Source organism: Peromyscus californicus, unplaced genomic scaffold, assembly GCF_007827085.1.
Source record: "Peromyscus californicus insignis strain IS unplaced genomic scaffold, ASM782708v3 Scaffold_5__1_contigs__length_169319896, whole genome shotgun sequence".
Classification (NCBI taxonomy): Eukaryota; Metazoa; Chordata; class Mammalia; order Rodentia; family Cricetidae; genus Peromyscus; species Peromyscus californicus.
The window spans coordinates 104,593,563-104,616,753 of record NW_026294573.1 but is presented as its reverse complement, the minus strand read 5'-3'; the positions used below and the strand labels follow the sequence as shown (position 1 = coordinate 104,616,753).

Below are 23,191 nucleotides of genomic sequence, written 5' to 3'. Positions count from 1 at the left end.
TTACTGCTGTGACTTCCCTACCAGGATAGACTATAACTTGAAACTGTCTGCTAAATAAACTTTCTCCTTTAGATGTTTTTGCCAGAGCATTTTATCACAGTAACAAAAAGAGAAACTAACACACCAAGATAAATTAAAACATGTCTTTAAAAATACATCTAAAGAGGCTGGAGAGATGGCTCAACAGTTAAGAGCACAGGCTGTTCTTCCAGAGGTCCTGAGTTTAATTTCCTAGCACCTACATGGTGGCTCGCAATCATCTGTAATGAGATCTGATGCCTTCTTCTGGCCTGCAGACATACATGCAGGCAGAGCATTGTATATAAATAAATACATTTTAAAAAAATACATCTAAATAAAAATCTATATGTGCCAGGTGGTGGTGGGGAACACCCTTAATCCCAGCACTAGGGAGGCTGAGGCAGGTGGCTTTCTGAGTTTGAGGCCAGGCTAGTCTACAGAGCGAGTTCCAGGACAGCCAGGGCTACACAGAGAAACTGTCTCCAAAAACCAAAAATCCAAACAAAACCTATTTGTAAACATCCAAAGTAACATCTGGAATTACCAAAAGATAAAAACTCAAAATTTCTATTAGTGAATGGATAAACAAAACGTGGTGTTTGCATGCAATAGTGTGCGTAGGGAGGGAAAAAATGTTCTAAATTTGTGCTTACACATAGTCTGTAAATATGTTAAAATTTACTGGAATTATTATTATTATTGGTTTTTCGAGACAGGGTTTCTCTGTGTAGCTTTGGAGCCTGTCCTGGATCTCACTCTGTAGAGCAGGCTGGTCTCGAACTCACAGAGATCCACCTGTCCTTGCCTCCGGAGAGATGGGATTAAAGGTGGGATTTATTATTTAAATTTTACATTTAAAATGAGAAAGTTAAGCCGGGCAGTGGTGGTGCATGCCTTTAAGCCCAGCACTCGGGAGGCAGAGGCAGGCGGATCTCTGTGAGTTTGAGGCCAGCCTGGTCTACAGAGCAAGTTCCTGGGACAGCCAGGGCTACACAGAGAAACCCTGTCTCAAAAACAAACAAATAAAATGAGAAAGTTGGGTGATGGAGGTGCAGCCCAGTTGACAGAGCGCTTGCCTAGCCTGTGTAAAGCCCTGGGTTAGATCTCCAGCACTCCACAGAACCTGGCATAGCTGCATGGATCTGCAGTATTAGCCCTAAGAGACAGAAGCAGGAGGAACAGACGTTCAAGGTCATCCTAGCTAGTTGGGGCCAGCCTGGGATACATAAAACACTTTCTCAAAATCACTAAGTAGCTAACTAACTGGAAACATAGCCCACATAAAATGGGTAAGTTGGCTGAGGATGGCGGCACATACCTATATTAGCACTTGGAAGGTGAAAGCAGGTATACCACAAGTACAAGACCAGCCTGGGCTACAGAGAGCCTATCTCCAGAAACAATAAAATAGGTAATTTGTATAGTATGTGAGTTGGATCTCAGTAAGAAAAGCACTCAACTTGCTTTTGGTTCCTTAGTAAATACGGGGCGCCTATCTACACGAGTCTTACAAATTTACGAAGTTCTTCCTTTCCCCTTAAATACATCGAGTTGCTATTTCCTTGCTTCTGTTAACTATCCCAGCCACAGCAGTTCCTTTGCTCTTGTGTTTATAAGCCAGATATGCCCTGCCTCTCAGCATTTACAAACTCCTGACACCTTCATTTCCAGATCACCAAACGAATCTCTTTTCCTCCCTTCATATCCAAGCTCTGGTATAATTTTCATCAAAGTTTCCTGGAACTCAAGCTAACTTATGTTAGGTCTTTCACCAGAGCACTATGACTTAAAAATAATGTTATTGTGCCGGGCGGTGGTGGCGCACGCCTTTAATCCCAGCACTCGGGAGGCAGAGGCAGGCGGATCTCTGAGTTCGAGGCCAGCCTGGGCTACAGAGTGAGTTCCAGGACAGGCACTACACAGAGAAACCTTGTCTCGAAAAAACAAAAAACAAACAAACGTTACTGTGTGTGTGTGTGTGTGTGTGTGTGTGTGTGCGCGTGTGTGCGTGTGTGCGCACCATGGTGTGCACGTGGAAGTTAGAGAAGAACTCTGTGAAATGGTTCTGTCCTTCCACCCTTTACATGGTTCCAGGATCTAACTCAGGTCGTTTGGCTTGCACAGCATGAGGGGGTACCCACTGAGCCTCCTTATCAGCCCCGTTATGACTTCCTATCACTGTCTGCTTCCTTGTGTTCCCTACCTGACTTTGTAGTCCGTGAAAGCAGACGCCACCGGGGTTCAATTTGGTTGCTGCTGCTTTGAGACAGGGTCTCACTAAGTACTTCAAGCTGGCCTTGAACTCACAGTCTTGCTGCTTCAGCCTACCAAGTGCTGGGATTTTAGCTATGTATCACCATGGCCATCCCTTCACTTGTAAACCCAGGTTGGTATCCTAACATTCTACTTGATACACAGTAGATATTAAATGAACGAGATACACCCTCAGCCCTTCTAGATCTCCAAAGTACCATTCTGCAAAGGTAGTCCTCTTTTCCCGTGTTTCCCCAAACACCTGCACCACTTAGTGTGTGTGTGTGTGTGTGTGTGTGTGTGTGTGTGTGTGTGTGTGTGTGTGTGTGTATATACACGCGCGCAGCGGGCAAACAATGCTCTCCAGCTGCCAGTTCAGTAGACACATGCTTTATACCTCTTTAGTATGGGTTTCCCTTGAAGACAGGATGATTTCATGTCACATGAAGTTCATTCTTGTCATGGAGAATCAGTTCTCCAGGCCTACCTGGACTGAAAGGTGGGAGTGGACATCCAAAGAAAACAGTGATTTTTCTAACTTCATTCCCCAATCAAAGAGGACAGTTTCCAATTTGCCACTGATAAGTTTATTACATGATTATTAAGTTCAAATAAAAAAATAAAAACTAAAATTTTGGCAGGGAGGCTGGAGCCAGAATCTGAGAGTACTGTTCCCTGCCCCCAGACTCCCTGGCCAAGCCATCTCCTTAACTGAGCTTGACTCTACCCAGTTCTTCAAGACTTGGATCTGTACCCTGGACCTCTCTGCTGTTTTCGCTGGAGTTCTGGGCTCCTGGCACTGGGGCTTTGGTGAGAGCCCCATATACACCCATGGCCTGCAGGGGGAGAGAGAGAGAGAGAGAGAGCACCATAAGGACACTGCAGAAGCTCTGTCCCAAACTACTCAAAGGGACTACTCAACTCTTCTGTTTCTTTCATTTTCCCTTGTCTTCTTCATCCTGATCTTCCCCTCTTTCTTTCTGAGACAAAGTTGCATTATGGAGCCTAGACAGGCCTCTAACTTGGGAACTTCCTGCATCTCCTCCTGAGTGCTGATACTGCAGGCATGCACCATCATACCCAGCCCCTTGGTTGTTCTTGTTCCTTCAGGTATTCTAAGCTTTGCACTCCATGACGAGACCCCTACAGACCATCACAACAGGGTGACCCAGGACACTGACACAGGTATCCACAGGAGCGAGTGGAAACTCTTCACCCTTAGCTAAGCCCGACACGGTTATTGTACGCTTGTCCTCAGAGACCTCTAACCTGAGCCACCATACTCGTGACGTCGCTCGGGTTGGAGGGCAGGAGGACTGTGTTGGAATCCTTGGCAAGCTTGGAGAACGCGTTGACATATTGCTCAGCCACTGTCAGGGAAGCTGCCGCATCTCCATTCTATGGGCACGGGGATAAAATCAAAGGCCACAGGTTTGGGAAGAGAAGAGAAAGGTCACGTTCCTGGAAAAGGGGTCTATAAATCACAATACAAAGCTCATGTCAACTGGCTTAATGGAGCCCACAATGTCGGGAACTCCCCACAGGGGTAGATGAGCGCAGCCCTTCCATCGTCCGTTCCTATCCCTCACTCCCACCCACCAGCCTCTCACATGTTGAGTCAAAGCCGAAGCCAGGATTCGAATCGCTTCAGCTTTAGCCTTGGCCTTGGCCAGAACGGCACTGGCTTCTCCTGGAAGGGAAAAAAAAAAAAAAAGACCATTTGACCCATGAAATCCGAGTGCCCCAAAGCTCCTGCTCCGGCACTTACCTTTAAAGACCCATGCTGTGTTCCTCCCTCAGCCTCTATGCCACTCACTGCTCACCTGCTGCCTGATTTATCTGTTCAGCCTTTTCTGCTTCGGAGGCCAGAATCTGGGCCTGTTTCTTCCCCTCTGCCACATTGATAGCTGACTCTCGTGTCCCTTCAGACTCTAGAACTGTGGCCCGTTTCCGCCGCTCTGCCTCTACCTGGAAGCCCCAACGACCCCCATCAAGAAGCAGCCAGGGGAAACTCTAACCAGGACTTACAACTGTATCTACCGCAATAGGGGGTTCTAGTCCCATTGGGATTCGAGTACCCAAATCCAGTTCCCCACCTGCATCTGCATCGACTCCTTCACTCGGGGTGGCACATGGATATCTTTGATCTCATAACGCAGGCAGCGGATACCCCAGTAGTCAGCAGCCTGGTTGATGGCATCCACAATGTTGGCATTCAGGGACTCCCGCTCCTAGAGAAAGATAAATGTGAGCAGCACAAGTCAATGTATCTACCAAGAGCCTAAACTGAGAAGGTCCCGGGGTTAATCTTGATCTCCAGAAAAGATTCGACAGGGCAAGGAATGTGCCCCCAAGCCCTAAGGCCCAGATCTGCTTACTCGAAAAACTTTGTCCAGAGAGAGTTTGCCAAGCTCTGATCTCATAGTCGTCTGTGCTAACTGGGTGACAGCATACTCAGGGTCTTCCACACCATAACTTGCCTGAAAGAGGCAGGTACAGGGTAAGAAGTGAAGATTTTAATGAGGGGCTATTCGGAAGGCTGGATAAAGCCAGGGGCAGATACCTTGTAAGGATCCATAATACGCAGGTAAAGGACTCCATCTATTTGCAGAGTTACATTGTCTGTAGAAGCAAAAGAAAGAGAAAAGGAAGGTGGTCAGGCCTCTACGTCCTAACAAGCTCTTTTTTCCGTAAGCTCTGGATCTATAGCAACCACATCCTAATGCGCTGAGCGCATCCCTGTCACCTGTGTCTCTCACCAAGGGTCACAGCCGACTGCTCAGGCACATTGATGACAATTTCCTTGAGACTCTGCACATATCGGATTCGGTCTAACACAGGGATGAGGACATTCAAGCCCTGGGAAAAGAAGTCATGGATTCTGAGAAAAGTGGGAGTAATAAGCTTGAATTCTAGCTAAGTCTGGAGCGGGCAGGAAGTCATGTATGGGATATACCCAGGAAAGTGATAGCTCCTACCAAGACATGTCCTCAAGGGCTGAGGTGTCACTGATAGGGAAACCTAAGAGCACGAGAATGAAAGACTAGGCCTCTGAATGTCCACAGAATGGGAGCCAGCAAGAATAGCCATCTTTAGGCAGACAGGTGGAGCAGAGAGGATGGGTGGTTCTAAGAATGCAGCCTGTGGAATACTAGGGTAATAAGGAAAGCAGCGAAACACGCATGGGATGGTCAGGAGACTGGGCTCTGCCAGAACGGGTCCCCGCTAGGGATGGTCCCAGTAGTCAAGGGGCAAAAGTGCAGACAGGCCCCAGGGAAGCCCCACTCCCACATGAGTAAGAGATCCGATCACTTGGCTGGCGGGAGGTGGACAAAAGAGGTTCTCACAGGTTCCAGGATCCGGTGGAATCGGCCCATTCGCTCCACTACCCAGGCCTCCTGCTGAGGCACAAACAGTAACACGGTGTTCCGGGGCAGTCCAGAGGAGGCGCGGCGCGGAGCTCGGCCAGAAGCCTGCACAGAGCCCTGAAGGAAGAGGAGAGTCGACTGAGGACGCGGCACGGAACCCCATCTCTATTCGGAAGGCATCTCCCTAAATCACGATCCCCGGAGAAGGACTCACGTGGGGACCATGACCTCTGACCCCAGTGCTTCCCCAAAGTTGGGATCCCGCTCCTTCCCAGCTGAAGACCCAGGTGATCTCTGTCCCGGGCCTCCGAAGAAGGTTGCTTCGTTCTCACCCTCAGCAAAAGGGCTCCAGTGCCCCGCGCCGCGCGCGCCAGCATTTCCCACAGCCTCAGTGACCTCCGGAACCAACGAGAGGTGGAGCAGAGCGGCCGCTCCTGAAGCCTAAACCCGAGCCCTTCCTCCTGAAGTTCCACTCCGCCCGACGTACTTCCGGCGTCTCATTCCACAGTTTGCCCTGGTCCGTTCCGCCCCCTTCCCCCCCAACCATCGGCGTACTTAGCAGAGCGTACGTCAAAACGTTCCCTGGGAAACGTAGAGTTTGAAGAGAGAGCCCGGGCCTGCAAGTTTGTTCTGGTTCTCAAGAACCAAGAAGTTCCTGGGTATTGTAGTCGAAACTGAGGCAATATTCTGTCTGCAAGTGGTACAGAAACACCTCCCACCAAGTTCTGTACCCAAAGCTGTGACTCAGTTTACTCTCCAGCTCGTAGAAACTGCCTTAACCTGTTGCCATAACGATCAATGGTTTGGCGCTGACTACTTGCCGTGGTTGCCATAGTGACATTCTTGGGTAGTCATGCTGTTGTGCTCAGCCCTCCCACTGGGGACTGACCCCATTCCCGTTGCCACGGTAACTAGGAGGCCTAACTTTGCTTGACGACTGGGCGGAGATTTTTCCCTCTTCCCTCTTTTCCCAAGGCATCAACAGCTTTTCCCATATTTTCTGAGCCAGATACTGTCAGGCGTGATTCCCTTACATACAGAGGCCAGCAAAAAGGCTCAGTCTTTCATTTTGTCTGGAGCATGTCACCTTGCTCAGGTCTCTGACACCCTGTGTCTTCGTCATCATCCTTGTTTTACATATAAAGACACTGAGGATCTGAAGGGCTAAAGTAACTTAGGGAATTAGTGTAAGAACCAGGTCCTCAAAGTGTAGCTTCTGTAGCTGCACTTTACCCTCCCAGCCCCTAGCACCTTATTACATGAAAAGGAATAAGACTATGCCCCAAGAATCAGCCCGACCTAGCCTAAGATCCCATGGGTTTTTAGCAGCCTGTAGCTTCCTCTTTAGAAGAGAGAAGAGTTCCAGGTCCGATTAGGCCCCACATCTCCACCCACATCCTCTGAAGACAGAAAAAAAGTAGAGCTTACTTCAAGTTTCCAAACAAGAATTTATTTTTTTTTTCTAAAAAAAAATGTACCAGGTACAATTTTTCCTGTTTTTGTTTTGTTTTCAAGTTTCAGCAAATGCTTGTTCCCCTCAGCCAAGCCCCAAGAGTTAAGAGTTGAGGCTGGGTCAGAGTCTTGAGTGGGGAATGGGGTAACTGGGAACCATATGACTGAATACGAGGGGCACCCCCTCATGCCAGCTGAGGTAGGTGGGTCAGAGTCCGGTCAGGTGAGAGGAGGTTCCCCAGTCCTTAGGCCCGACTCTGTCCCTGGACACCTTCCTCAGTCAGGAGCCCAAAGCAAGGAAACACAGGTAGGAGGAGAGGGACAACTGAGTCCGAAGCCCTAGGTAAGGGGTGGTTAAACCCCTGTGTTACACATACATGCACATTCTCTCACACACGCACCCCACACAAACACTTGCATGTGCACACACACACACACACACACACACACACACACACACACACACACATTAGCTTTGAAAGATGGGTAGGGAAGGGAAAAGGAATAGAGAAGAACAAGGGAAGCTGAGTCTTTGGCTAGTGACTCAGTTCCTCTGGAATAAACCCTCTGCCCTTAGCCAAGGGAGAGCAGTTCTTCCCTCGCCCCGACATCGGCTTCTTCAAGTCCTGAGGTTGGAGCAATGTCAGAGTGGGGTGATGCCAATGATCAGGTTTGGGAGGTCACCAAGGCAATCCAATTTGAATAAATTATAAATTAAAAATAAATAAAATAATAAGTGGCCCCTGCCCAGGACAGGGAGGCAACACTGGCATTACTTGCCTAGGAACTTGGGACAATCTCAGGGTAGCTCTGGTTCCTCCCTACTACCTAAGCTGGCCTGGGAAACCCAAGGGAGGGGACAGGCACATGGAGTACCCAGAGTAGACAGGGTGTGGAAGGATCAGAAGCTTTAAACACCCAAATAATCAATTTGGGTGTGAGCGTGGTGAGGGCTTTAATTCAAGCCTGAAGGGGCTCTCGCCATTTCTCCACAGTTTACCCTGTCCAGGATGGAGCTGGATAGGCAGGCTTTGGGCCCACCTCCCTTCAGGACGATGGCAATTAGGGCAAAGGTGAATAACGTGGATTATGGGGGGCCTCAGTCACAGCCTGCAGTTCATAGGGGAGCCCCGTGTCCAGCTCCAGGCTCCGGCGGGAAAAAAGCAGGCGGATATCTCCATGCAGGCTTAAGCGGCCTGAGCGGGAGCTCCGGAACCTGGAGGAAGACATTGTGAACCGCGTCAGTATCCAGATGACTGGGAAGAAGAGAGGGATCCTGTCTGAGGGCAGGGATAGAAACCCAAACCTCCCAGCACTCCCAGGGCCCTGTGCTCACCTGAGGTGCAGCAGGTAGCAGAGGAGGCGGTGGGCGGGGCTCGCATTCCCCTCCTCACCCACAGGCACCAAGAAGAGGCGATGGCGCAGGAAGGTCATGTGGGCAGCAGGCATGTCCGAGAAGTCAAAGGTCACAAGGAACATCTTCACCACGGTCTGGTTGGGGTTAAATAAGGTCTGGGGACAGGACAGTCCAGGTCGGTAGGGTCTATGGGGGGATTTCCCTCTCTTCCCACATCAGCTCCCTCCGGGTACCGCTCCCTCACTCACCACTTGGATGGTGCCCACCTTGGGCACACTGTAACCCTTCCTCCCCAGAGGATTCAGGTCCACGACACCCTAGGAAGATCATAAACCATCATCCAGGGTAGGAACTAGAGAGCCGTGAGCACGAAATACTGATTGCTCTATAATATCTCCCCTTGGACACGGCTCCACCCCATACTAGAGTTTTGCCCACCTGACCCTGACTAACTCGCAGAAGAAGAACAGGTAAGGACTATCTTTTGCCACTCCTCCTAGCACCCCCCCCCAACCCCTCTGAGGTAACTTTGGGGTCAAGTACTATATCATACCAAGAAGGGAGCCGGGGCATTTTGCTCAGAAACATCAAAAAAGGTGACAGTGACAGGCAGCGTGACATGCTGGGGACAGTAAGACCCACTGGCTCCAATCTCCGCAGTAAAGCCCTCAATGTGGCCAGATGGCGCAAAGCGTCCTCGAAGCAATGATTCCTGGTATTGGTGGGGAGTAGACACAGTCGGAGAGCGATACCAATTCTTTCCTTCGTCTATTTGAGCCACATCCCACCACTGAATTCCTCCCAGGAGCTCCTAATCACAAAGCCCAAAAGGAGTTGTTACCTCAAAGTTGCCCAGCAGGGTACGGCTGACGGCAGGGGAGGGGAAGAGGGAGGCACTGGGAGGGCTCAGCAGGCCTGGCCCCTTCCGGAGGCTTCGGAGGGAGCTTCTGGTGAGAGAAGGGGTGCACAGCGGGTCGATTTGAGCATTCTGGTAGTCCTATTTTCAATTCCTGGACCCCACTCTTTGCTACTCCCCAGGGCTCCCTGCTATAGATAGCACTGGGCCTTTGCTTTCATGGCCGGGGTGGAGGGAGAATCCCGTCACTTACAGCTTCAGGCGACGGGCACCTTTCAGCCTCCGCCCCATGGGACTGCAGTCTGTTGGGTCCTATGGTGAAACATGGAGAAAAGAGACTGCATGAAGACCAGACATCATCTGGGACAAGGACTTACTACAAGCTCTCAGAAGAACATCTCTCTAGGTCTCCTCCGCCTTCCCCTACACAAACGCCCACAAGAGTAGATGAGAGTACGCTGGATGTGGTAATATATGCCTATAATCTTGGCACTTAGGAAGTAGAGGCAGGAGGATGAAGAACTCATCCTTGGCCACATAGGGAGTTTGAAGTCAGCCTAGGCTATTTGAGCCCTTGTATCAAAAAACAAAACCAGGCCGGGCGGTGGTGGCGCACGCCTTTAATCCCAGCACTCGGGAGGCAGAGCCAGGCGGATCTCTGTGAGTTCGAGGCCAGCCTGGACTACCAAGTGAGTTCCAGGAAAGGCGCAAAGCTACACAGAGAAACCCTGTCTCGAAAAACCAAAAAAAAAAAAAAAAAAAAAACCAGGAGACTGGGGATATAGCTCAGTTGATAGGATGTTTGTATAGTATGCACACAGCCCTGGGTTCAATCTACACCACCACATAAACTATGGTGGGGGTAGCATATGCCTTGTATAATCCCAACACTGCACTTGGGAGGTGGAGAAGTTCAAGGTCATCTTTGGCAACCTAGGCTTGCCTGGAATACAAAAGACCCTGTCTCCAAAGAAAGAAAAATAAATAAATAAATAAAAGAATAGATGAACTCATCCACTGGCTTACCAAAACAGGCTCCTTGGGCCCAGGCAGCAGGTGGCTCCAGAAGGGTGTGGCTTTGGCATCAGAACTATTGGCAGCAAGAGGGCAGCCCAGGGTTCCCCGGCGCCTCCGAGGGGCTGGCCCCTCTTCCTCAGAGCAGACATCCAGGGTTTCTCCAGCAGGCAGCAGCCTTCGCTTGGTGGGGCAGGGGCCTGGAGGTCCAGGGCCAGGGGGTGTGTGCTCGGGACTGTGCCCATTGGCAGTTCCAGGGGACTCCCTAGGCCAGGGGCTGCTCCCGTTGCCCACCCTAGCCACTGGGCTCTTACTCCCTATTTGTGCAAGATTGTGCAAATCAGTGTCAAGTGTGTGCAGCTGGCCTGAAGGGGCTGGCCCTGGAGACTCCCCCAAGGACCCCTGTCCCCCTTGATCTGGGAAAGCCCAGTCTCTGGCGTGCAAAGTATTGCAGGAAGCATTTGATGAGGGCCAAGGGGTACTCCCGGTCCCTGAAGTCCAAGGTGAGGTGGCACTACCTCCCTGTTCCACAACACAGAGGCCATGATGGGAGAAATGCTGGCTGGCCACACCCAGTCCCAGACCCAGTCCCTCTGGGCCCAATAGTCCCACAGTAGATGGTTCTTCAGGGGGTAGTCCCTCTCTGGCCCCCAGCCCAGGGCCTCTCTTCAGCTCCCGGGGACCCTCAGTGGGAGGGGCCGGCCGCTTCAGAGCCCTAGGAGGCTCAGAGGCACCAGCTGGAGGGGAAAAGATGGATACCTGGTAGACCCCGGGGGATGTCGCCCCCCCTGCTGGGCTGTAGCCCATGAGCAGGCCACCCTGGAGGGTCCCCTGTCTGACTGGAGGCTGTGAAGGGCCAGCCTCTGGCTCTGAGGATGGAGACGGCTCCGCCTGCACGTGGCGCATGAAGCCCCCCTTGGGTCAGGGGGGCCCCCCCACACGGCCTTTATGCTGGGCCTGGGCTGGGGGGCCTGGGGACATCTGTAACAAAGAAGAAAAGCGGTCAGGGAAATCAAGGAGCTTTCTTTCTTCCAGCTGAGTTTCAGACTCTTCTCCCCCCCACCCCCCATCATCCTCAGCAGGTGACCTTGAGCAGTTCGTGGGGTAAAGTTGTCCACTGCTGGGACAGATTAATGGAATTCAGAGGCTACTCTCAGAATTCCAGAGAGGTGGAATGTTTAGTTCCTGAGTCCCTCCTTCTTCCTGGCAATTACCCCGATGAAGAAGCCTCAAGCCCAGGTGTGTGTCCCCTCTTCCTGTCTGATGTCTGGTTCCTCTAGCTTTCAGTCTGGTCCATGCCCACTGCACTGGCAAGGTGACTGCCACCATTCCGTGCAGCTCCTGGGCTCAGCTGGACCCTGAAAGAGAAGAGAAAATATAAGCCGGGATCCCTGAAGCCAATGGTAAAATTCCCTCCACTAATATGGGCTATTGTATTAGCACACACATCAAAACATCCTCGCCCTTTGTGACAGGCTCTTCAGAAACAGAAGAGACAGGCTACGTGAGGAGTGAACTGAGAAGCCAGTCTTGCCTGACTGTATTAAGGATGTGAGAAATAAGGAGAGGCAAGAGGAACCATTTGTCAGGGTCACTATATTGGAAACGGGCCCTGAGTAGTAGTATGAGATGCCCCAAAGATCAGAGAGATACCATGTCAGCTAGGTGGACAGGGCAATAATTTACCTCTTATTCAAGGCCACCCAGTTACACAACTCATCTCCATATGTCTATCCAAAGGGGCAAGTGCCACCCGAGAGTGCTAAGGGCAGAGGTCATGCAGATAGTCACACCCCGTCACACAACTACAAACCTCAAGTCAGCTCCAAGCCAGCCCTTCATATCTGAAATGCCAACTGCCCCCTGCAATCTATCTTCTCAACCAGAGAAAAGAAATCCAACCAAAAACAAGTGGCAGGAGGAGAGAACATGGTCAGAGGTACTTTCTAGTTCTCGCCCCTCCCCCTGGGCCCTGCAAACTAGAGATAAGAAAGCAGCATGAAGTGGACTGGGAACAGCAGGAGAATCTCTCCGTGCCCTTCCCCCAGTGCACAACCAACACTCACAACACCTGAACCATTTCTTGGCTGCCAAGGCACAAAAACGGTCTTCACGGACCGGAAACCAGTATCACAGCGATGAGGCTGTCAAGTTGAAGGCCAGCTGTCCTCACTGTCATCCTTATTTGGTTGGCAGCCTGTGAGTCCTACCAGCCACAACGCCCTTTAGCATAATGCTAGAGGCTGAGGCAGGAGGATCTGGAATTTGAGACCAGTCTAGCTACATTTTGAGATTCTTCCTCAAAACCAAACCAACAAAAAAGAAACGACAAAAACCAGGTTACAGCCAGCCTCCATTACACCAGAGAGTTCAAGTTCGGCTGAGGCTACAAGAGATCCTATCTCAAATAAAATAAAAACAAAACAGAACAAAAAAACAAAACAAAACAAACAAAAAAACCAAGCAAGTTGGGTGGTGGTGGCGCATACTTTTAATCCCAGCACTCAGGAGGCAGAGACAGGTGGATCTCTGAGTTCCAGGCCAGCCTGGTCTACAGGGGGAGTTCCAGGACAGTCAGGGTTACACACACACAAAAAAAACCTAGTCTCAAAACAAACAAACAAGCAAGCAAAAACAAGAACACAAACAAACAAAATCCAACAAACAAAAAAATACTCTTTCCCACTCCTCTTCCTTGGATAGCTCAAAGTCCATCCCCTCCAAAAGGCATCTCTCCTCTGAGACTTCCATATGATAGTCACTATCTTCTATAACCCAATAATACTTCTGTTCACTTCTGATCATGTCAAACCTGAGGACAGGCCCAATTTTAAGCTCAGGAGAAACACACAACATAAGACTCAAAAAAGCCTAAATGCCAGCCCTGGTGATCTGGGCAGCCGTTCTGACAATGCAGAGAAAGTCTCCCCGAATGAGAAGCAGAGAGATGAATTGTACAGGGGAGAATCACAACAGCAGATGTGGTGGTAGGAGGCAGAGAGGAAGGAGACATTTACACTTGGGGACTGAAACGCTCCCCTACGTCAATCCTTCCCATCACCGCAGGCCGATCCTTCCCATGTCACCAGGCCCTCTTGAGAACTGAGATCCTAAGACTATTCTGGTCCTTTATGGTGGGTGAGATGGCTGGAAAGGGGAGGGCACTAATAATGGCAGTGTGGTGAGAGGGTACAACCTGTTCTCATTTCTTCCCCGCCTATTCTCCACCCAGGTCTTAAAGTTCAAGAAGGGCATTTTCCTTAGCACCCCAATTTCCAGGTCATCTCAGTTAGCCTCCTGGGCCCTTGCCTCGAGGAAGCCAGGTGACGACATGATGCTCTACGTGACCCCAGCATGCCTGGCATCTGCTCATTAACCCAGAGCCTATTAGTTCCTTCCCTGTCAAGAGACGCTCTAAGACTCACTCCTCTGCCACCCAGCCAGTCTGGCTTTAGACCATGGCTTCCAGCTGACTCATGGGGCAGGACTGCAGGGAGGGGGACAGGCCAGGATAAGCCAAACCTCACCCTCCATGGGCAGCAGCTGGCATTAAACAGCTGTGCCAGACTGTGGCTGCCAAGGACTACAGCTCCCAACATGCCGAGAACAAGGCCAGCAAAAACAACAAGTCCCAGAATACCAAGGGGTCTGTACCCTCAGATACTTGTTAGGCCCAGGAGGTGGGAGAGGTTCTGGTATAGGAAGGACACCTAAGGCTCATTCTCTCCTTCCCTTCAGTGTTCAAGACACCCATTCCACCCTGACTAAGGAGTGTTATGGGAAGAATTTCTATCCATGTGTTTTCCACTCTTACCCTATGCAGAGTACTGCTGCTCACTGCTGTACATTTTGTCCTCACACATGTCTACACACGCTAAGGTAACTGTTCCTAAGACCACCACTGTGAGTAGGAAGGTCAATCTCTGCTTTCACCCTCCCTCTGGCTTCTGGCCTAGAGCCCTTCACCCTTAATAGAGAGGGAGCAGACCTCAGCAACCCCTCCAAACTCAAACGGGTAGACTCACCTTGGCTCCTGGACTCCTTGTTCTGGACGATCCCCCACCCCCTGTTTAGCCTCCCAGGTCGGTTCTCACTCCCTTCCTCTTCACAACCTGGGACAGGCCCCATACCCTGCAGAGGCTTTGGAGATCTGCACCTTCCACCTAGTACACACTCACCCCGCTCCTAAATTGGCTCCGCTGCGGTGGCCGCTGCTCCGGGCCCTTCCGTCCCGTCCCGTCTCGGTCCCTCCCCTCGGATAACCAGTTCCCCCCCGCCCCTGCTACGGGCCCCCAACCCAGACAAAGGGTGGCTTAGGCTGAGAGCTTTGCTTTTGCTTGGCTCTTCTTTGATCAGCTTCGTGTGCAACACTAGCGGGCCCTGGCGTCCGAAGCCCCTCTAGCCGCTGTTGCACCCCTCCCCGCGACGGTCCCTCCCCGGGGCCGCCCCGGCTCCGCGCCGCAGACTCGGCTGCCCCTCTGACTCACAGGCCATTTCCTACCAGCTGATGGGGCCGCCCGCCCCGCCCAGCGCCCGGCCACCCCCGCCACTGCGACCACGGCTGCCACGCCCCCCTCAGACCACACCCTCCCTGGGCAACAACTATGCTCATTGGCCAAGTGGAGGCCAACCTCTCGGCAACCTCAAGAGTGAGTCACGCCCTCTCCAAGGGGCGCACGTCTATTGGTCCACATCAGGGCAGGCCTACCCAATCTTGCCCCGCCCACCTTCTTAACCCTTTTTCTGTCCAAGTCCCAAGTAATTCTCTGCCCTGCCATTTAACCCCTCCAGACATCTCAACAAACGCTTCTCCTCCACCCTTCCTGTTCTGAGGTACATTAATAGGAAGCTCCAGGGCTTTTACAGATACAGCTCAACAATCTCCACCTCAGCCTATTTTTCTCATACCAAACCCAACCCTGTTCACCTCTCCCAGCATTCCTAAACAGAGCTCCAAGTGAGAGGGTTGTTGCTATCCATTAAGCTTCCTATGGGTCAAAGAGGAAGAAAAAGACCTGACGTCGGACTTTATCTCCATCCAGACTGAAAGATGGTCTCCTTAGTTTTTGTTTGTTTGTTTTTTGGTCTTTGTTAGAGACCCCAGGGGGCTCCTGAGACAGGAATACATTTAAATTTCAGGGACTCAGGCCTCATTCTTTGTGTCTGGAAACTCTTCTCAAATTGGGCTTGGAAGCACTTCTTGCTGAGAGGCCTCTGCTCTGCTTGAGGAAGCTCAGCATCCTAAGAAATGAGCTAGAAGGGCTTCTGTCCAGTCACTCCTGACATCAAGCTCATCTTCATGACTCACAGCTCCCTCGAAACTCACCAACCTCCCCCTGAGTCACTGGGCCACAGGCCCAGCCCAGATCCAGCCAAATTAAGTGGCAGCAGAATCAGCATCCCTAACCTTTGTCCTTTGGCTCCGTAAATAACCAGGGTGGAATCTTTGCAAGGTCTGGGCATTCACAGACACGTTTTTAGAGGGACTGCTCCAGAGATAACCTAGGAAAATGGATAGCCTTGTCTACCTTGTTCTCTGAACTTAACAGTGAGTTAGACAGGTTGTCACCAAATCAGACCTTTCCTCCCACACAGTCACAGAAACAGGAAACAAACACCAGAACCAAAAGAAGCAGAGTTCATTCCTTCATAATTTAAAGACTTAATAAGGCACAAGGCCCTTTTTTGCCTTGCCTATGCTATGCGTCCCCCAGGAACATCATTTGTGACTGGACTGTAAAAAGAGACACCCTCTCTTCACCTACTCCCTCTCTGTGTTCTACAATTAGATACAGCAAACAACAGTTTTCTAGGATTCTTTCTCTTTACCTCTGATGAGTAGGAAAGCACCCCAGAAAAGAACCCAGCTCCTTAAGATTGACTTCCCTGAAAGCAGCAGGATTTTTTAAAAAATTGTCAAAGCTCTAACAAAACTGCAGAATATCAATGTGAGAACCTATCTGCCTTAGTAAAGCTCACTAGGAAGACAGAAAGAGACACAGACCATCTTAGGAAAACCTTAGCAACTCTACCTTGTTCTGTCTTACTATACCATACTTTCAATCCTCAGTTTTGTACAAAAATCAGGGGGTAATACTAAAGGAGTCAAGATCAAAAATATTCCAGGCCTCAGTATGCCCTGGGGACAGTAGCATGGTTCAATCATGCATGAGGTCATAACTAGCTGTGCTAAACTCTTAGCTTGCATTTCTGTTGTTTTGATTTTTAGAGCCAAGATCTTGCTGTGTGACCTAGGCTGACCTTGAATTCATGATCCTCCTGCCTTAGCTTCTAGAAGGTTAGGGTTACAGGACTGGGTGTTTTGTTTGTTGTCTTTGCTTTGTTTCTTTGTGACAGGGCACCTAGTAGCTGTGAGACTGGATTTAACTCTGGTAATCTCTTGCCTTTGCCTCTGGAGTGCTAGGTTTACAGGTGTGTGCCACTAGACACAGCCTGACTTAAAAAAAATTATTATGGGGCTAGAGAGATGACTCAGTAGTTAAGAGCACTGGCTGCTCTTCCAGAGGTCATGAGTTCAATTCCCAGCACCCACATGGCAGCTCACAACTGTCTGTAACTCCATTTCCAGTGGATCTGACACCTTCACACCAATGCACATAAAATACATTTAAATAAAAATAAATTATTTAAAATTTATTATTATAATTATTATTGGTTTTGGTTCTTAGGTTTGTGTGTGTGTGTGTGTGTGTGTAGCTCTGTAGACCAGGCTGGCCTCAAACTCACAGAGATCTGCTTACCTTTAATGACTTTGAGGTCAGCCTGGTGAGTTTGAGGCCAGCCTGGTCTACACAACAAGTTCCAGGACATCCAGGGTTACACAGAGAGACTCTGTCTCAAAGAAACAAACAAACAAAATTATTCACTGCTGGGAATGGTTGCACATGCGTTTAATCCCAGCACTAGGGAGGCAAAGGCAGGCTGATCTCTGTGAGTTTCAGGCCAGCCTGATCTGAATATGGAGTTCCAGGCTAGCCAAGGCTACATAGTAAGACCCTCTCTTAATATTTCCTCCTTCCTCATTATTATTATTGTTGTTGTTGTTATTAGTGTGTGTGTATGACGTGTGAGGGCAGATTAGAGGACAGCTTGGGGGATTCTGTTCTCTCCTTTCACCATGAGGTCAAGGATAGAAATCAGGTCATCAGGCTTGTACAGCAAGTGCTTTTACAAGCGGACTCAGCTTACTGCCCACCCCTCTTTTTAAATAAATTGCAGCTACCCCTAGCTTACTTCTTTTTTTTTGGGGGGGGGGTGTTGGGTTTTGTTGCTTTTTTTGAGACAAGGTTTCTCTGTGTATCCCTGGCTGTCCTGGAACTCGCTCTGGAAACCAGGCTGGCCTCGAACTAACAGAGATCCATCCACCTGCCTTTGCCTCCTGAGTGTTGGGATTAAAGGCATGCACCTCAATTTAATTTCTCACAAGCATACACATGGGTTTGTTTTTTGTTTTATTTGTCTTTCTTTTCCTTCTTATTGGAAGCTCCCTGAGAACAGCAACTCTGTTCTTTGTGCTAACATTCTCAGAGCCTGGCACATAATAGATTTTCAATAAAATGTAGTGAAGAAAACAATGGGCCTAGATACTGAACAGCAATTTGAAAACTTGGATCTTAACTCCTGCTCTTTCACTATGCAGCCTTAGGAACCAGTTTCTTTGACCACAAATTTGCAAATTTAAAATGGGAGCTTCTGGGTTTGGTGCTGTGTGTCTATAATCAACATTCGGGAGGTGGACACAGAAAGATTAGGAGTTCAAATTCATGATCAGGTATACAGTGAGTTTGAAGACAGCCTTGGTTACTTGACACCCTACCCCCAAGCCCAAAACAAAATAAATAAATAAATAAATAAATAAATAAATAAATAAATAAACAGACAAAGAACTAAAATAAGGATTCCATTAAACAACGACCGTTGAGGACATCTACAACCTTGGCCTTATAATTCTGATGGCTGATGTGCACTCATGTCCATCACAGAGGATGGGCTCAAGCAACTGAATTCCCTGCTGCTGGAACTAAAGCAGAAAGGCTATATACTCAGCATAGCAAACTGGTGGCTTTTCTCTTTATGCCCCACCCACTCACACAAAATGCCCAGGCCCAGAGGAAGCTTGAATGCCTCGGCCCTAGGCCCGCCCCTCTCTGATAAAGAGCGTCTGGGAAGCAGTGTTGCCATAGAAATCAGTGCCTCCTCAAAAGGCTTCGGCCTGCCCTTCTTTACCCCACCCTACCCCATGGCTTTGTCTGTCCTGAGCACCCCTCCCTTCCTCAGCCAGGCTCTCAGCGACTGGGTGGCTGTGTGAGAAGGCTGACTTGGGGCCCCCTTCAGCGACACTGTCACACTCATTCAGTCACGGTGTGGCAGGCAGCCCTTTCCCACCCTCCCCAAGCCAACCTAGAGGCAAAAAGAACAGTGGCACCACATCGAGTCTCTTTCTGTTCTGACAGTCTACTTCCAGACCCAGAGTGTAGAGAGCCATTCTGTCTTCATGCCCTAGCTGGGCTAGAACCTATCCCTTCCCAGGTCAGGCTTACCATAGTAGCCCACCTTTCCAAGCATAATGGACCTTCACTACTTCTCAGCATTTTTCCTAGAGAACCCCTAGAATTTCTGAGGATCCTCTGATTCCCCACCCAGGGAAGGACAAAAGCAGAGAAATCAATTTTTGGCAAGAGGTAAAATGTGGCCGCGAGTCACTTGGGATTTCCCAGATGTTGGTGGTGGTAGTGAGGTGGGATCTGAGCCTCCATGTTGGTTACCAGGGTCTCTGACCACTAAGAACAAAGTCTGGAGCAGGTCATAGATCCTAGACTGGCAAGAACCAGGCCAGGCCCCAGTGTGAGGAAGGAAGTGGGAAATGAGCACACCCAGAGCATAAGGGCAGGGCAGGGGGTGGGGTGGGGTGGGCAGAGACCAAAGCAGGCTTCTGGAGGAACAGGAACTAGGTTGGGGATTGACAGGAACCCGGTGACAGAAGGGTCCCCGGAGACACTAGTTGGGGAAGGTATCCTAGCCCCAGCTAGACAGATTCAAAGTAGGATCAAGACACAGTCACACAACCCCTTGTAGCAAGCAGGGCCTGCCTGTTCTCTGTGTCCCCACGACAGAAGGTACGGTTAGGAGCTAGCATCCAGTAGCACTAGGCTGGCTACCCGTTCAATTAAGTCCAGCACCCTCACTCCTAGAACGTAGACCTCGAATGTCTTTCTGGAGTCCCTACAATGCAGCAGAATGCTACTTTCTAGAAGTACTGGGATTCTCCCCAGCAGGGGGCCCACAACTCCAGCCCTTCATATAGTACCCCACAGCCCATCCCCTCTCTCTACACAAGCCCACCGACTCTCCCATACGCTGGCCCACCAGGCATTTTCCATCACATAGACCCCCATTCTCCCGAAGTTCCTCCAAATCGCTCAAGTATCACCTCCCACTTCCACAAAGTACTCCCGCCCTTCCCCCACAACAGTCCCTACAGAGTGCGTCTCCTTGCTCACACATTGAGCCCCTAACCGCTCCCCCAATTCCGCGTCACCCACTCCACAGCATCAATCTCCAAATTCTTTGGTTCGCTAACGGTGGTCCCTACTGCAGGTCTGCCCAAGCCCACCCTCGGCCTTGTCTCCTTTTTCACGCGCACCCCGCCCCACACCTGTAGTTCCGTGGGTCCTGTTGCACTTGAGAAGGTAGTAGATGGGGGCAGTGACTGAGCAGCCCTAGCTGCAGCCTGGGCCTGTAAACCTCTCCCCTTGGGTCCGAGCCCCGCCCCCGCAACGCCCCGGCCCACCCTCTCCCTTGTCCCAGCTCCCACCTTCCCCAGGCTGGTCCCCCTTGCCCCGGTTCTTTAATCCCTCAGACTCCGCCTCTGCAGCCCGAACCACGCCCCCTCCGTGACCCCGCCCCTTTCGTCTTCTTTGCATTACCCCAGGATCCTCTGCTTTCCTGAGGCACCACCCCCTGATCCCCGCCTCCCTTTGGGTCTCTCCGCCTTTCATCAGGACCCACCCCCTCGGATTACAGCCTGGTGGAACTCCTTCCAGGTCCCTTTCACAGGAACACTGTCCCCTCTGACTGCAGTGACTTTTATCCCCCGCCCCTTCTCCCGCCTGCCTCACCAGGGCGCACACGCTCCTTGGCCCGGGTCGGCTGGCTGTGATTGGCGGCGGCGGCCCCAACAGATGACGGAGGAGACAAAGTGATGGCTGCAGGTCGTCTGAGGTCCCACCCCGGCCACGTGCGGCTTCTGTGATGACAGGTCCAGGAGGGCGGGGCTTTGCCTGACCAGCTACAACCCCAAAATGACCAGATCCGGCGGCGGGTGGGGAGCCAGAGCTCCGGCCAAAACTCAATAAACACTCTCTTTCTAGGTTCCCCTCCCCTCCCCTCCCCTCTCTCTCCCTTGTCTCCGCTCTTTTTTCCTTTAAGGGTCCCTTTTTACTGTAAACTGGCCGCTAACTCACTATTCTTCTGCCCCCTCCCCGCGCAAGTGCTTGAGTTCCTGGGGTTTTGCTGGTGTGAGCGAGCTACTTGAGGAACTTGTGCCTCTGTAAGAACTACTGAGTTAGTAATGTGTATTTACTAATGAAAATCCGAGAGGTCTGCAACATAGTATAAAGGAATCTCAGGGGTCTATGAAAAGTAGGAGACTCTGAACAGTGGAGTTACGGGGTTAGCTAAATTATGTGGTCGGGTCCGGGTCCAGGAATGGGCAGTAGGAGTCACATCTGTTTCTGTTAAGGTGGCTCAGGGAAATGTGTGACCTTGCTTCGAAAGTGGGGAGGCAAGTCGCAGAGTGAGGAAAAGTTTTAGCAGATTTCTCTAGCAAAAGAAGACTATCAGTAATAAACGGAGACTTCTCTTAAAGTAGAAAAATACAAATGAAAATACATGATATTGTTACCTGAGATATAAAAGAATTGAAGTGGGGCTATGGGAGCCTGAAATTGACGAAGAAAAGTATTTTGCCTTGTAAAGGTACTGAGTGAACTGTGTGAAAGTCAATGCTTTGCAATGTGGAGGTCTCAAGTCCACCATAGGAGGTACAGGAGGCTAGAAAGATGGACCCTAGATACCGGTAGGTGGCAGCACAGAGACACCTGTGGAACTCAGGCTGGCCACAGAGCTAGTTTGGGGCCTCCAGGATACTTTGATAGGGTTGGTTCTGACAAATAGAGAAAAAAGTTCTGAAGGCTCTGATTCTTTAGGCTCTGTGACTTTAGTTAACGTGTGTGTGTGTGTGTGTGTGTGTGTGTGTGTGTGTGTGTGTGTGTGTGTGTGTGTGTTTATTCATTTGTATTGTTTTTGTTTTGAGACAAGGTCTTTCTTGCTCTAGTGGTACCCGCCTAGAACTCACAATGTAGCCCAAGCTGGCTTTGAATGTGCAGAGATCCTTTTGTCTCAGATGCTTGTGAAGTAGGATGAGGGAGGGGACAGTGAGTAACACAAACTGGTCAGTTCAATGCCAAAGGTGTGCTACATAGCTGCACACGAAAGGAAAAGGAAAAAAATCCCTCCACCTTTAAGAAATTCACTCATGAGGTCTGGAGAATTTGCCATGACTGGGGCTCAGAACTGTCTGTAACTCCAGCTCTAGGGGATCTGATGCTGGCTATTGGCTTTTGCCAGCACCTACAGGTGCATCTGCGTAATTAAAATAAGTCTTTTTCCTTTGTTTTGTTTTTACGAGACAGGGTTTCTCTGTGTGGCCCTGACTGTCCTAGAACTCGCTCAGTAGGTCAGGCTGGCCTCGAACTCACAGAGATCTACCTGCCTCTGCCTCCTAAGTGCTGGGATTAAAGGTGTACACCACCACTGCCAGGCTAAAATGAATCTTAAAAAAAGAAATTTATTTAGGTAGTATACAAATACCTTTGTAAGCCAGGAGGTGGTAGTGCACGCCTTTGACCTCAGCACTCAGGAGGCAGAGACAGGTGGATCTCTGTGAGTTCGAGGCCGGCCTGGTCTACAAAGTGAGTTCCAGGACAGGCTCCAAAGCTACACAGAGAAACCGTCTTGAAAAACCAAAAACCAAACAAACAAACAAAAAACACAAACAAACAAACAAAAAAACTATATAATTTAAAATTGGAAGGGTTTTATGCAGTGAAGAAGAGCACAGGGTTGAAGATACGCCCTCTGAATTTTAGATTTTTATTAACTATGGATTTAGATAAACTACATTTTGTTTGTAAATAGAGTTCCCTATAAATCCCAGATTGGCTTCAGGCTCATAATTTTGAGTGTGTAAGGTTAAAGGATTGTGCCAAAGTTGGGGATGGTGGCACAAGCCTTTAATCCCAGCCTCTGGAAGGCAGAGACAGGCAGATCACCATGAGTTTTAGGCCAGCTTAGTCTACATAGTAGGACTAGAGACTTTGTTTAAAAAAAAAAAGGATGGTGCCAACAGACTGTGGTGTGTGTGTGTGTGTGTGTGTGTGTGTGTGTGTGTGTGTGTGTGTGTACAAGCCTGCACACATGCTCATACCCCAGGGCATGTGTGAATATCAGAGGATAAATTTTCTGGAGTCTGTCCTCAACTTCTATCACGTAGAGTCTAGGGATTAAACTCAAGTTGTCAGACTTGACAGTAAAGGGCCTTTATCCATTGAGCATCTCACCAGCCCTAGAACAACTTTCTTTTTAGATTTACAGAAATCTTGTGAAGATGGGGTAGTTTCCAGACATACTCAAACCCCATTTTCATTAATAGTATTTCAGTTCTGGGAGTTAAATTTAGGGCACTGTACATCCCAGGCAAGCAATCTACCTCTGACTACTATCTCTATTTATTATTAATATCATGAAGTGTATAGGTCATTTGCTATGATTAAAGAACCAATATTGATA

At 49.9% G+C, this 23,191-nt stretch overlaps 2 protein-coding genes across 6 annotated transcripts; both read right to left on the bottom strand.

Annotated features, from left to right (window-relative positions):
- Positions 1–2,838: 2,838 nt before the first annotated feature.
- Positions 2,839–6,106, bottom strand: Stoml2 (stomatin like 2). Of its 2 annotated transcripts, none has more exons than XM_052717157.1 (10): positions 5,975–6,106; positions 5,622–5,759; positions 5,034–5,133; positions 4,838–4,896; positions 4,653–4,754; positions 4,371–4,505; positions 4,098–4,242; positions 3,885–3,964; positions 3,544–3,672; positions 2,839–3,110 (listed from the first exon to the last, which is right to left on the bottom strand). In XM_052717157.1, the coding sequence occupies exons 1-10, from the start codon at positions 6,017–6,019 to the stop codon at positions 2,982–2,984; spliced, it is 1,062 nt and encodes a 353-aa protein (XP_052573117.1). In that variant the 5' UTR covers positions 6,020–6,106; the 3' UTR covers positions 2,839–2,981. The 2 variants fall into 2 exon arrangements, with proteins under 2 accessions (XP_052573117.1, XP_052573118.1); XM_052717158.1 differs by lacking the exon at positions 5,975–6,106 and adding an exon at positions 5,857–5,967.
- A 964-nt stretch (positions 6,107–7,070) lies between these two features.
- Atosb (atos homolog B) lies at positions 7,071–20,579 on the bottom strand. 4 transcript variants are annotated; one of them, XM_052717155.1, is made up of 9 exons: positions 20,461–20,579; positions 11,536–11,679; positions 10,334–11,302; positions 9,561–9,619; positions 9,293–9,398; positions 9,005–9,163; positions 8,700–8,768; positions 8,431–8,606; positions 7,071–8,310 (listed from the first exon to the last, which is right to left on the bottom strand). In XM_052717155.1, the coding sequence occupies exons 3-9, from the start codon at positions 11,225–11,227 to the stop codon at positions 8,157–8,159; spliced, it is 1,617 nt and encodes a 538-aa protein (XP_052573115.1). In that variant the 5' UTR covers positions 11,228–11,302; positions 11,536–11,679; positions 20,461–20,579; the 3' UTR covers positions 7,071–8,156. The 4 variants fall into 4 exon arrangements, with proteins under 4 accessions (XP_052573115.1, XP_052573114.1, XP_052573113.1 ...); XM_052717154.1 differs by lacking the exon at positions 20,461–20,579 and adding an exon at positions 19,998–20,110; XM_052717153.1 differs by lacking the exon at positions 20,461–20,579 and adding an exon at positions 14,500–14,801.
- Between the last annotated feature and the right edge of the window lie 2,612 nt (positions 20,580–23,191).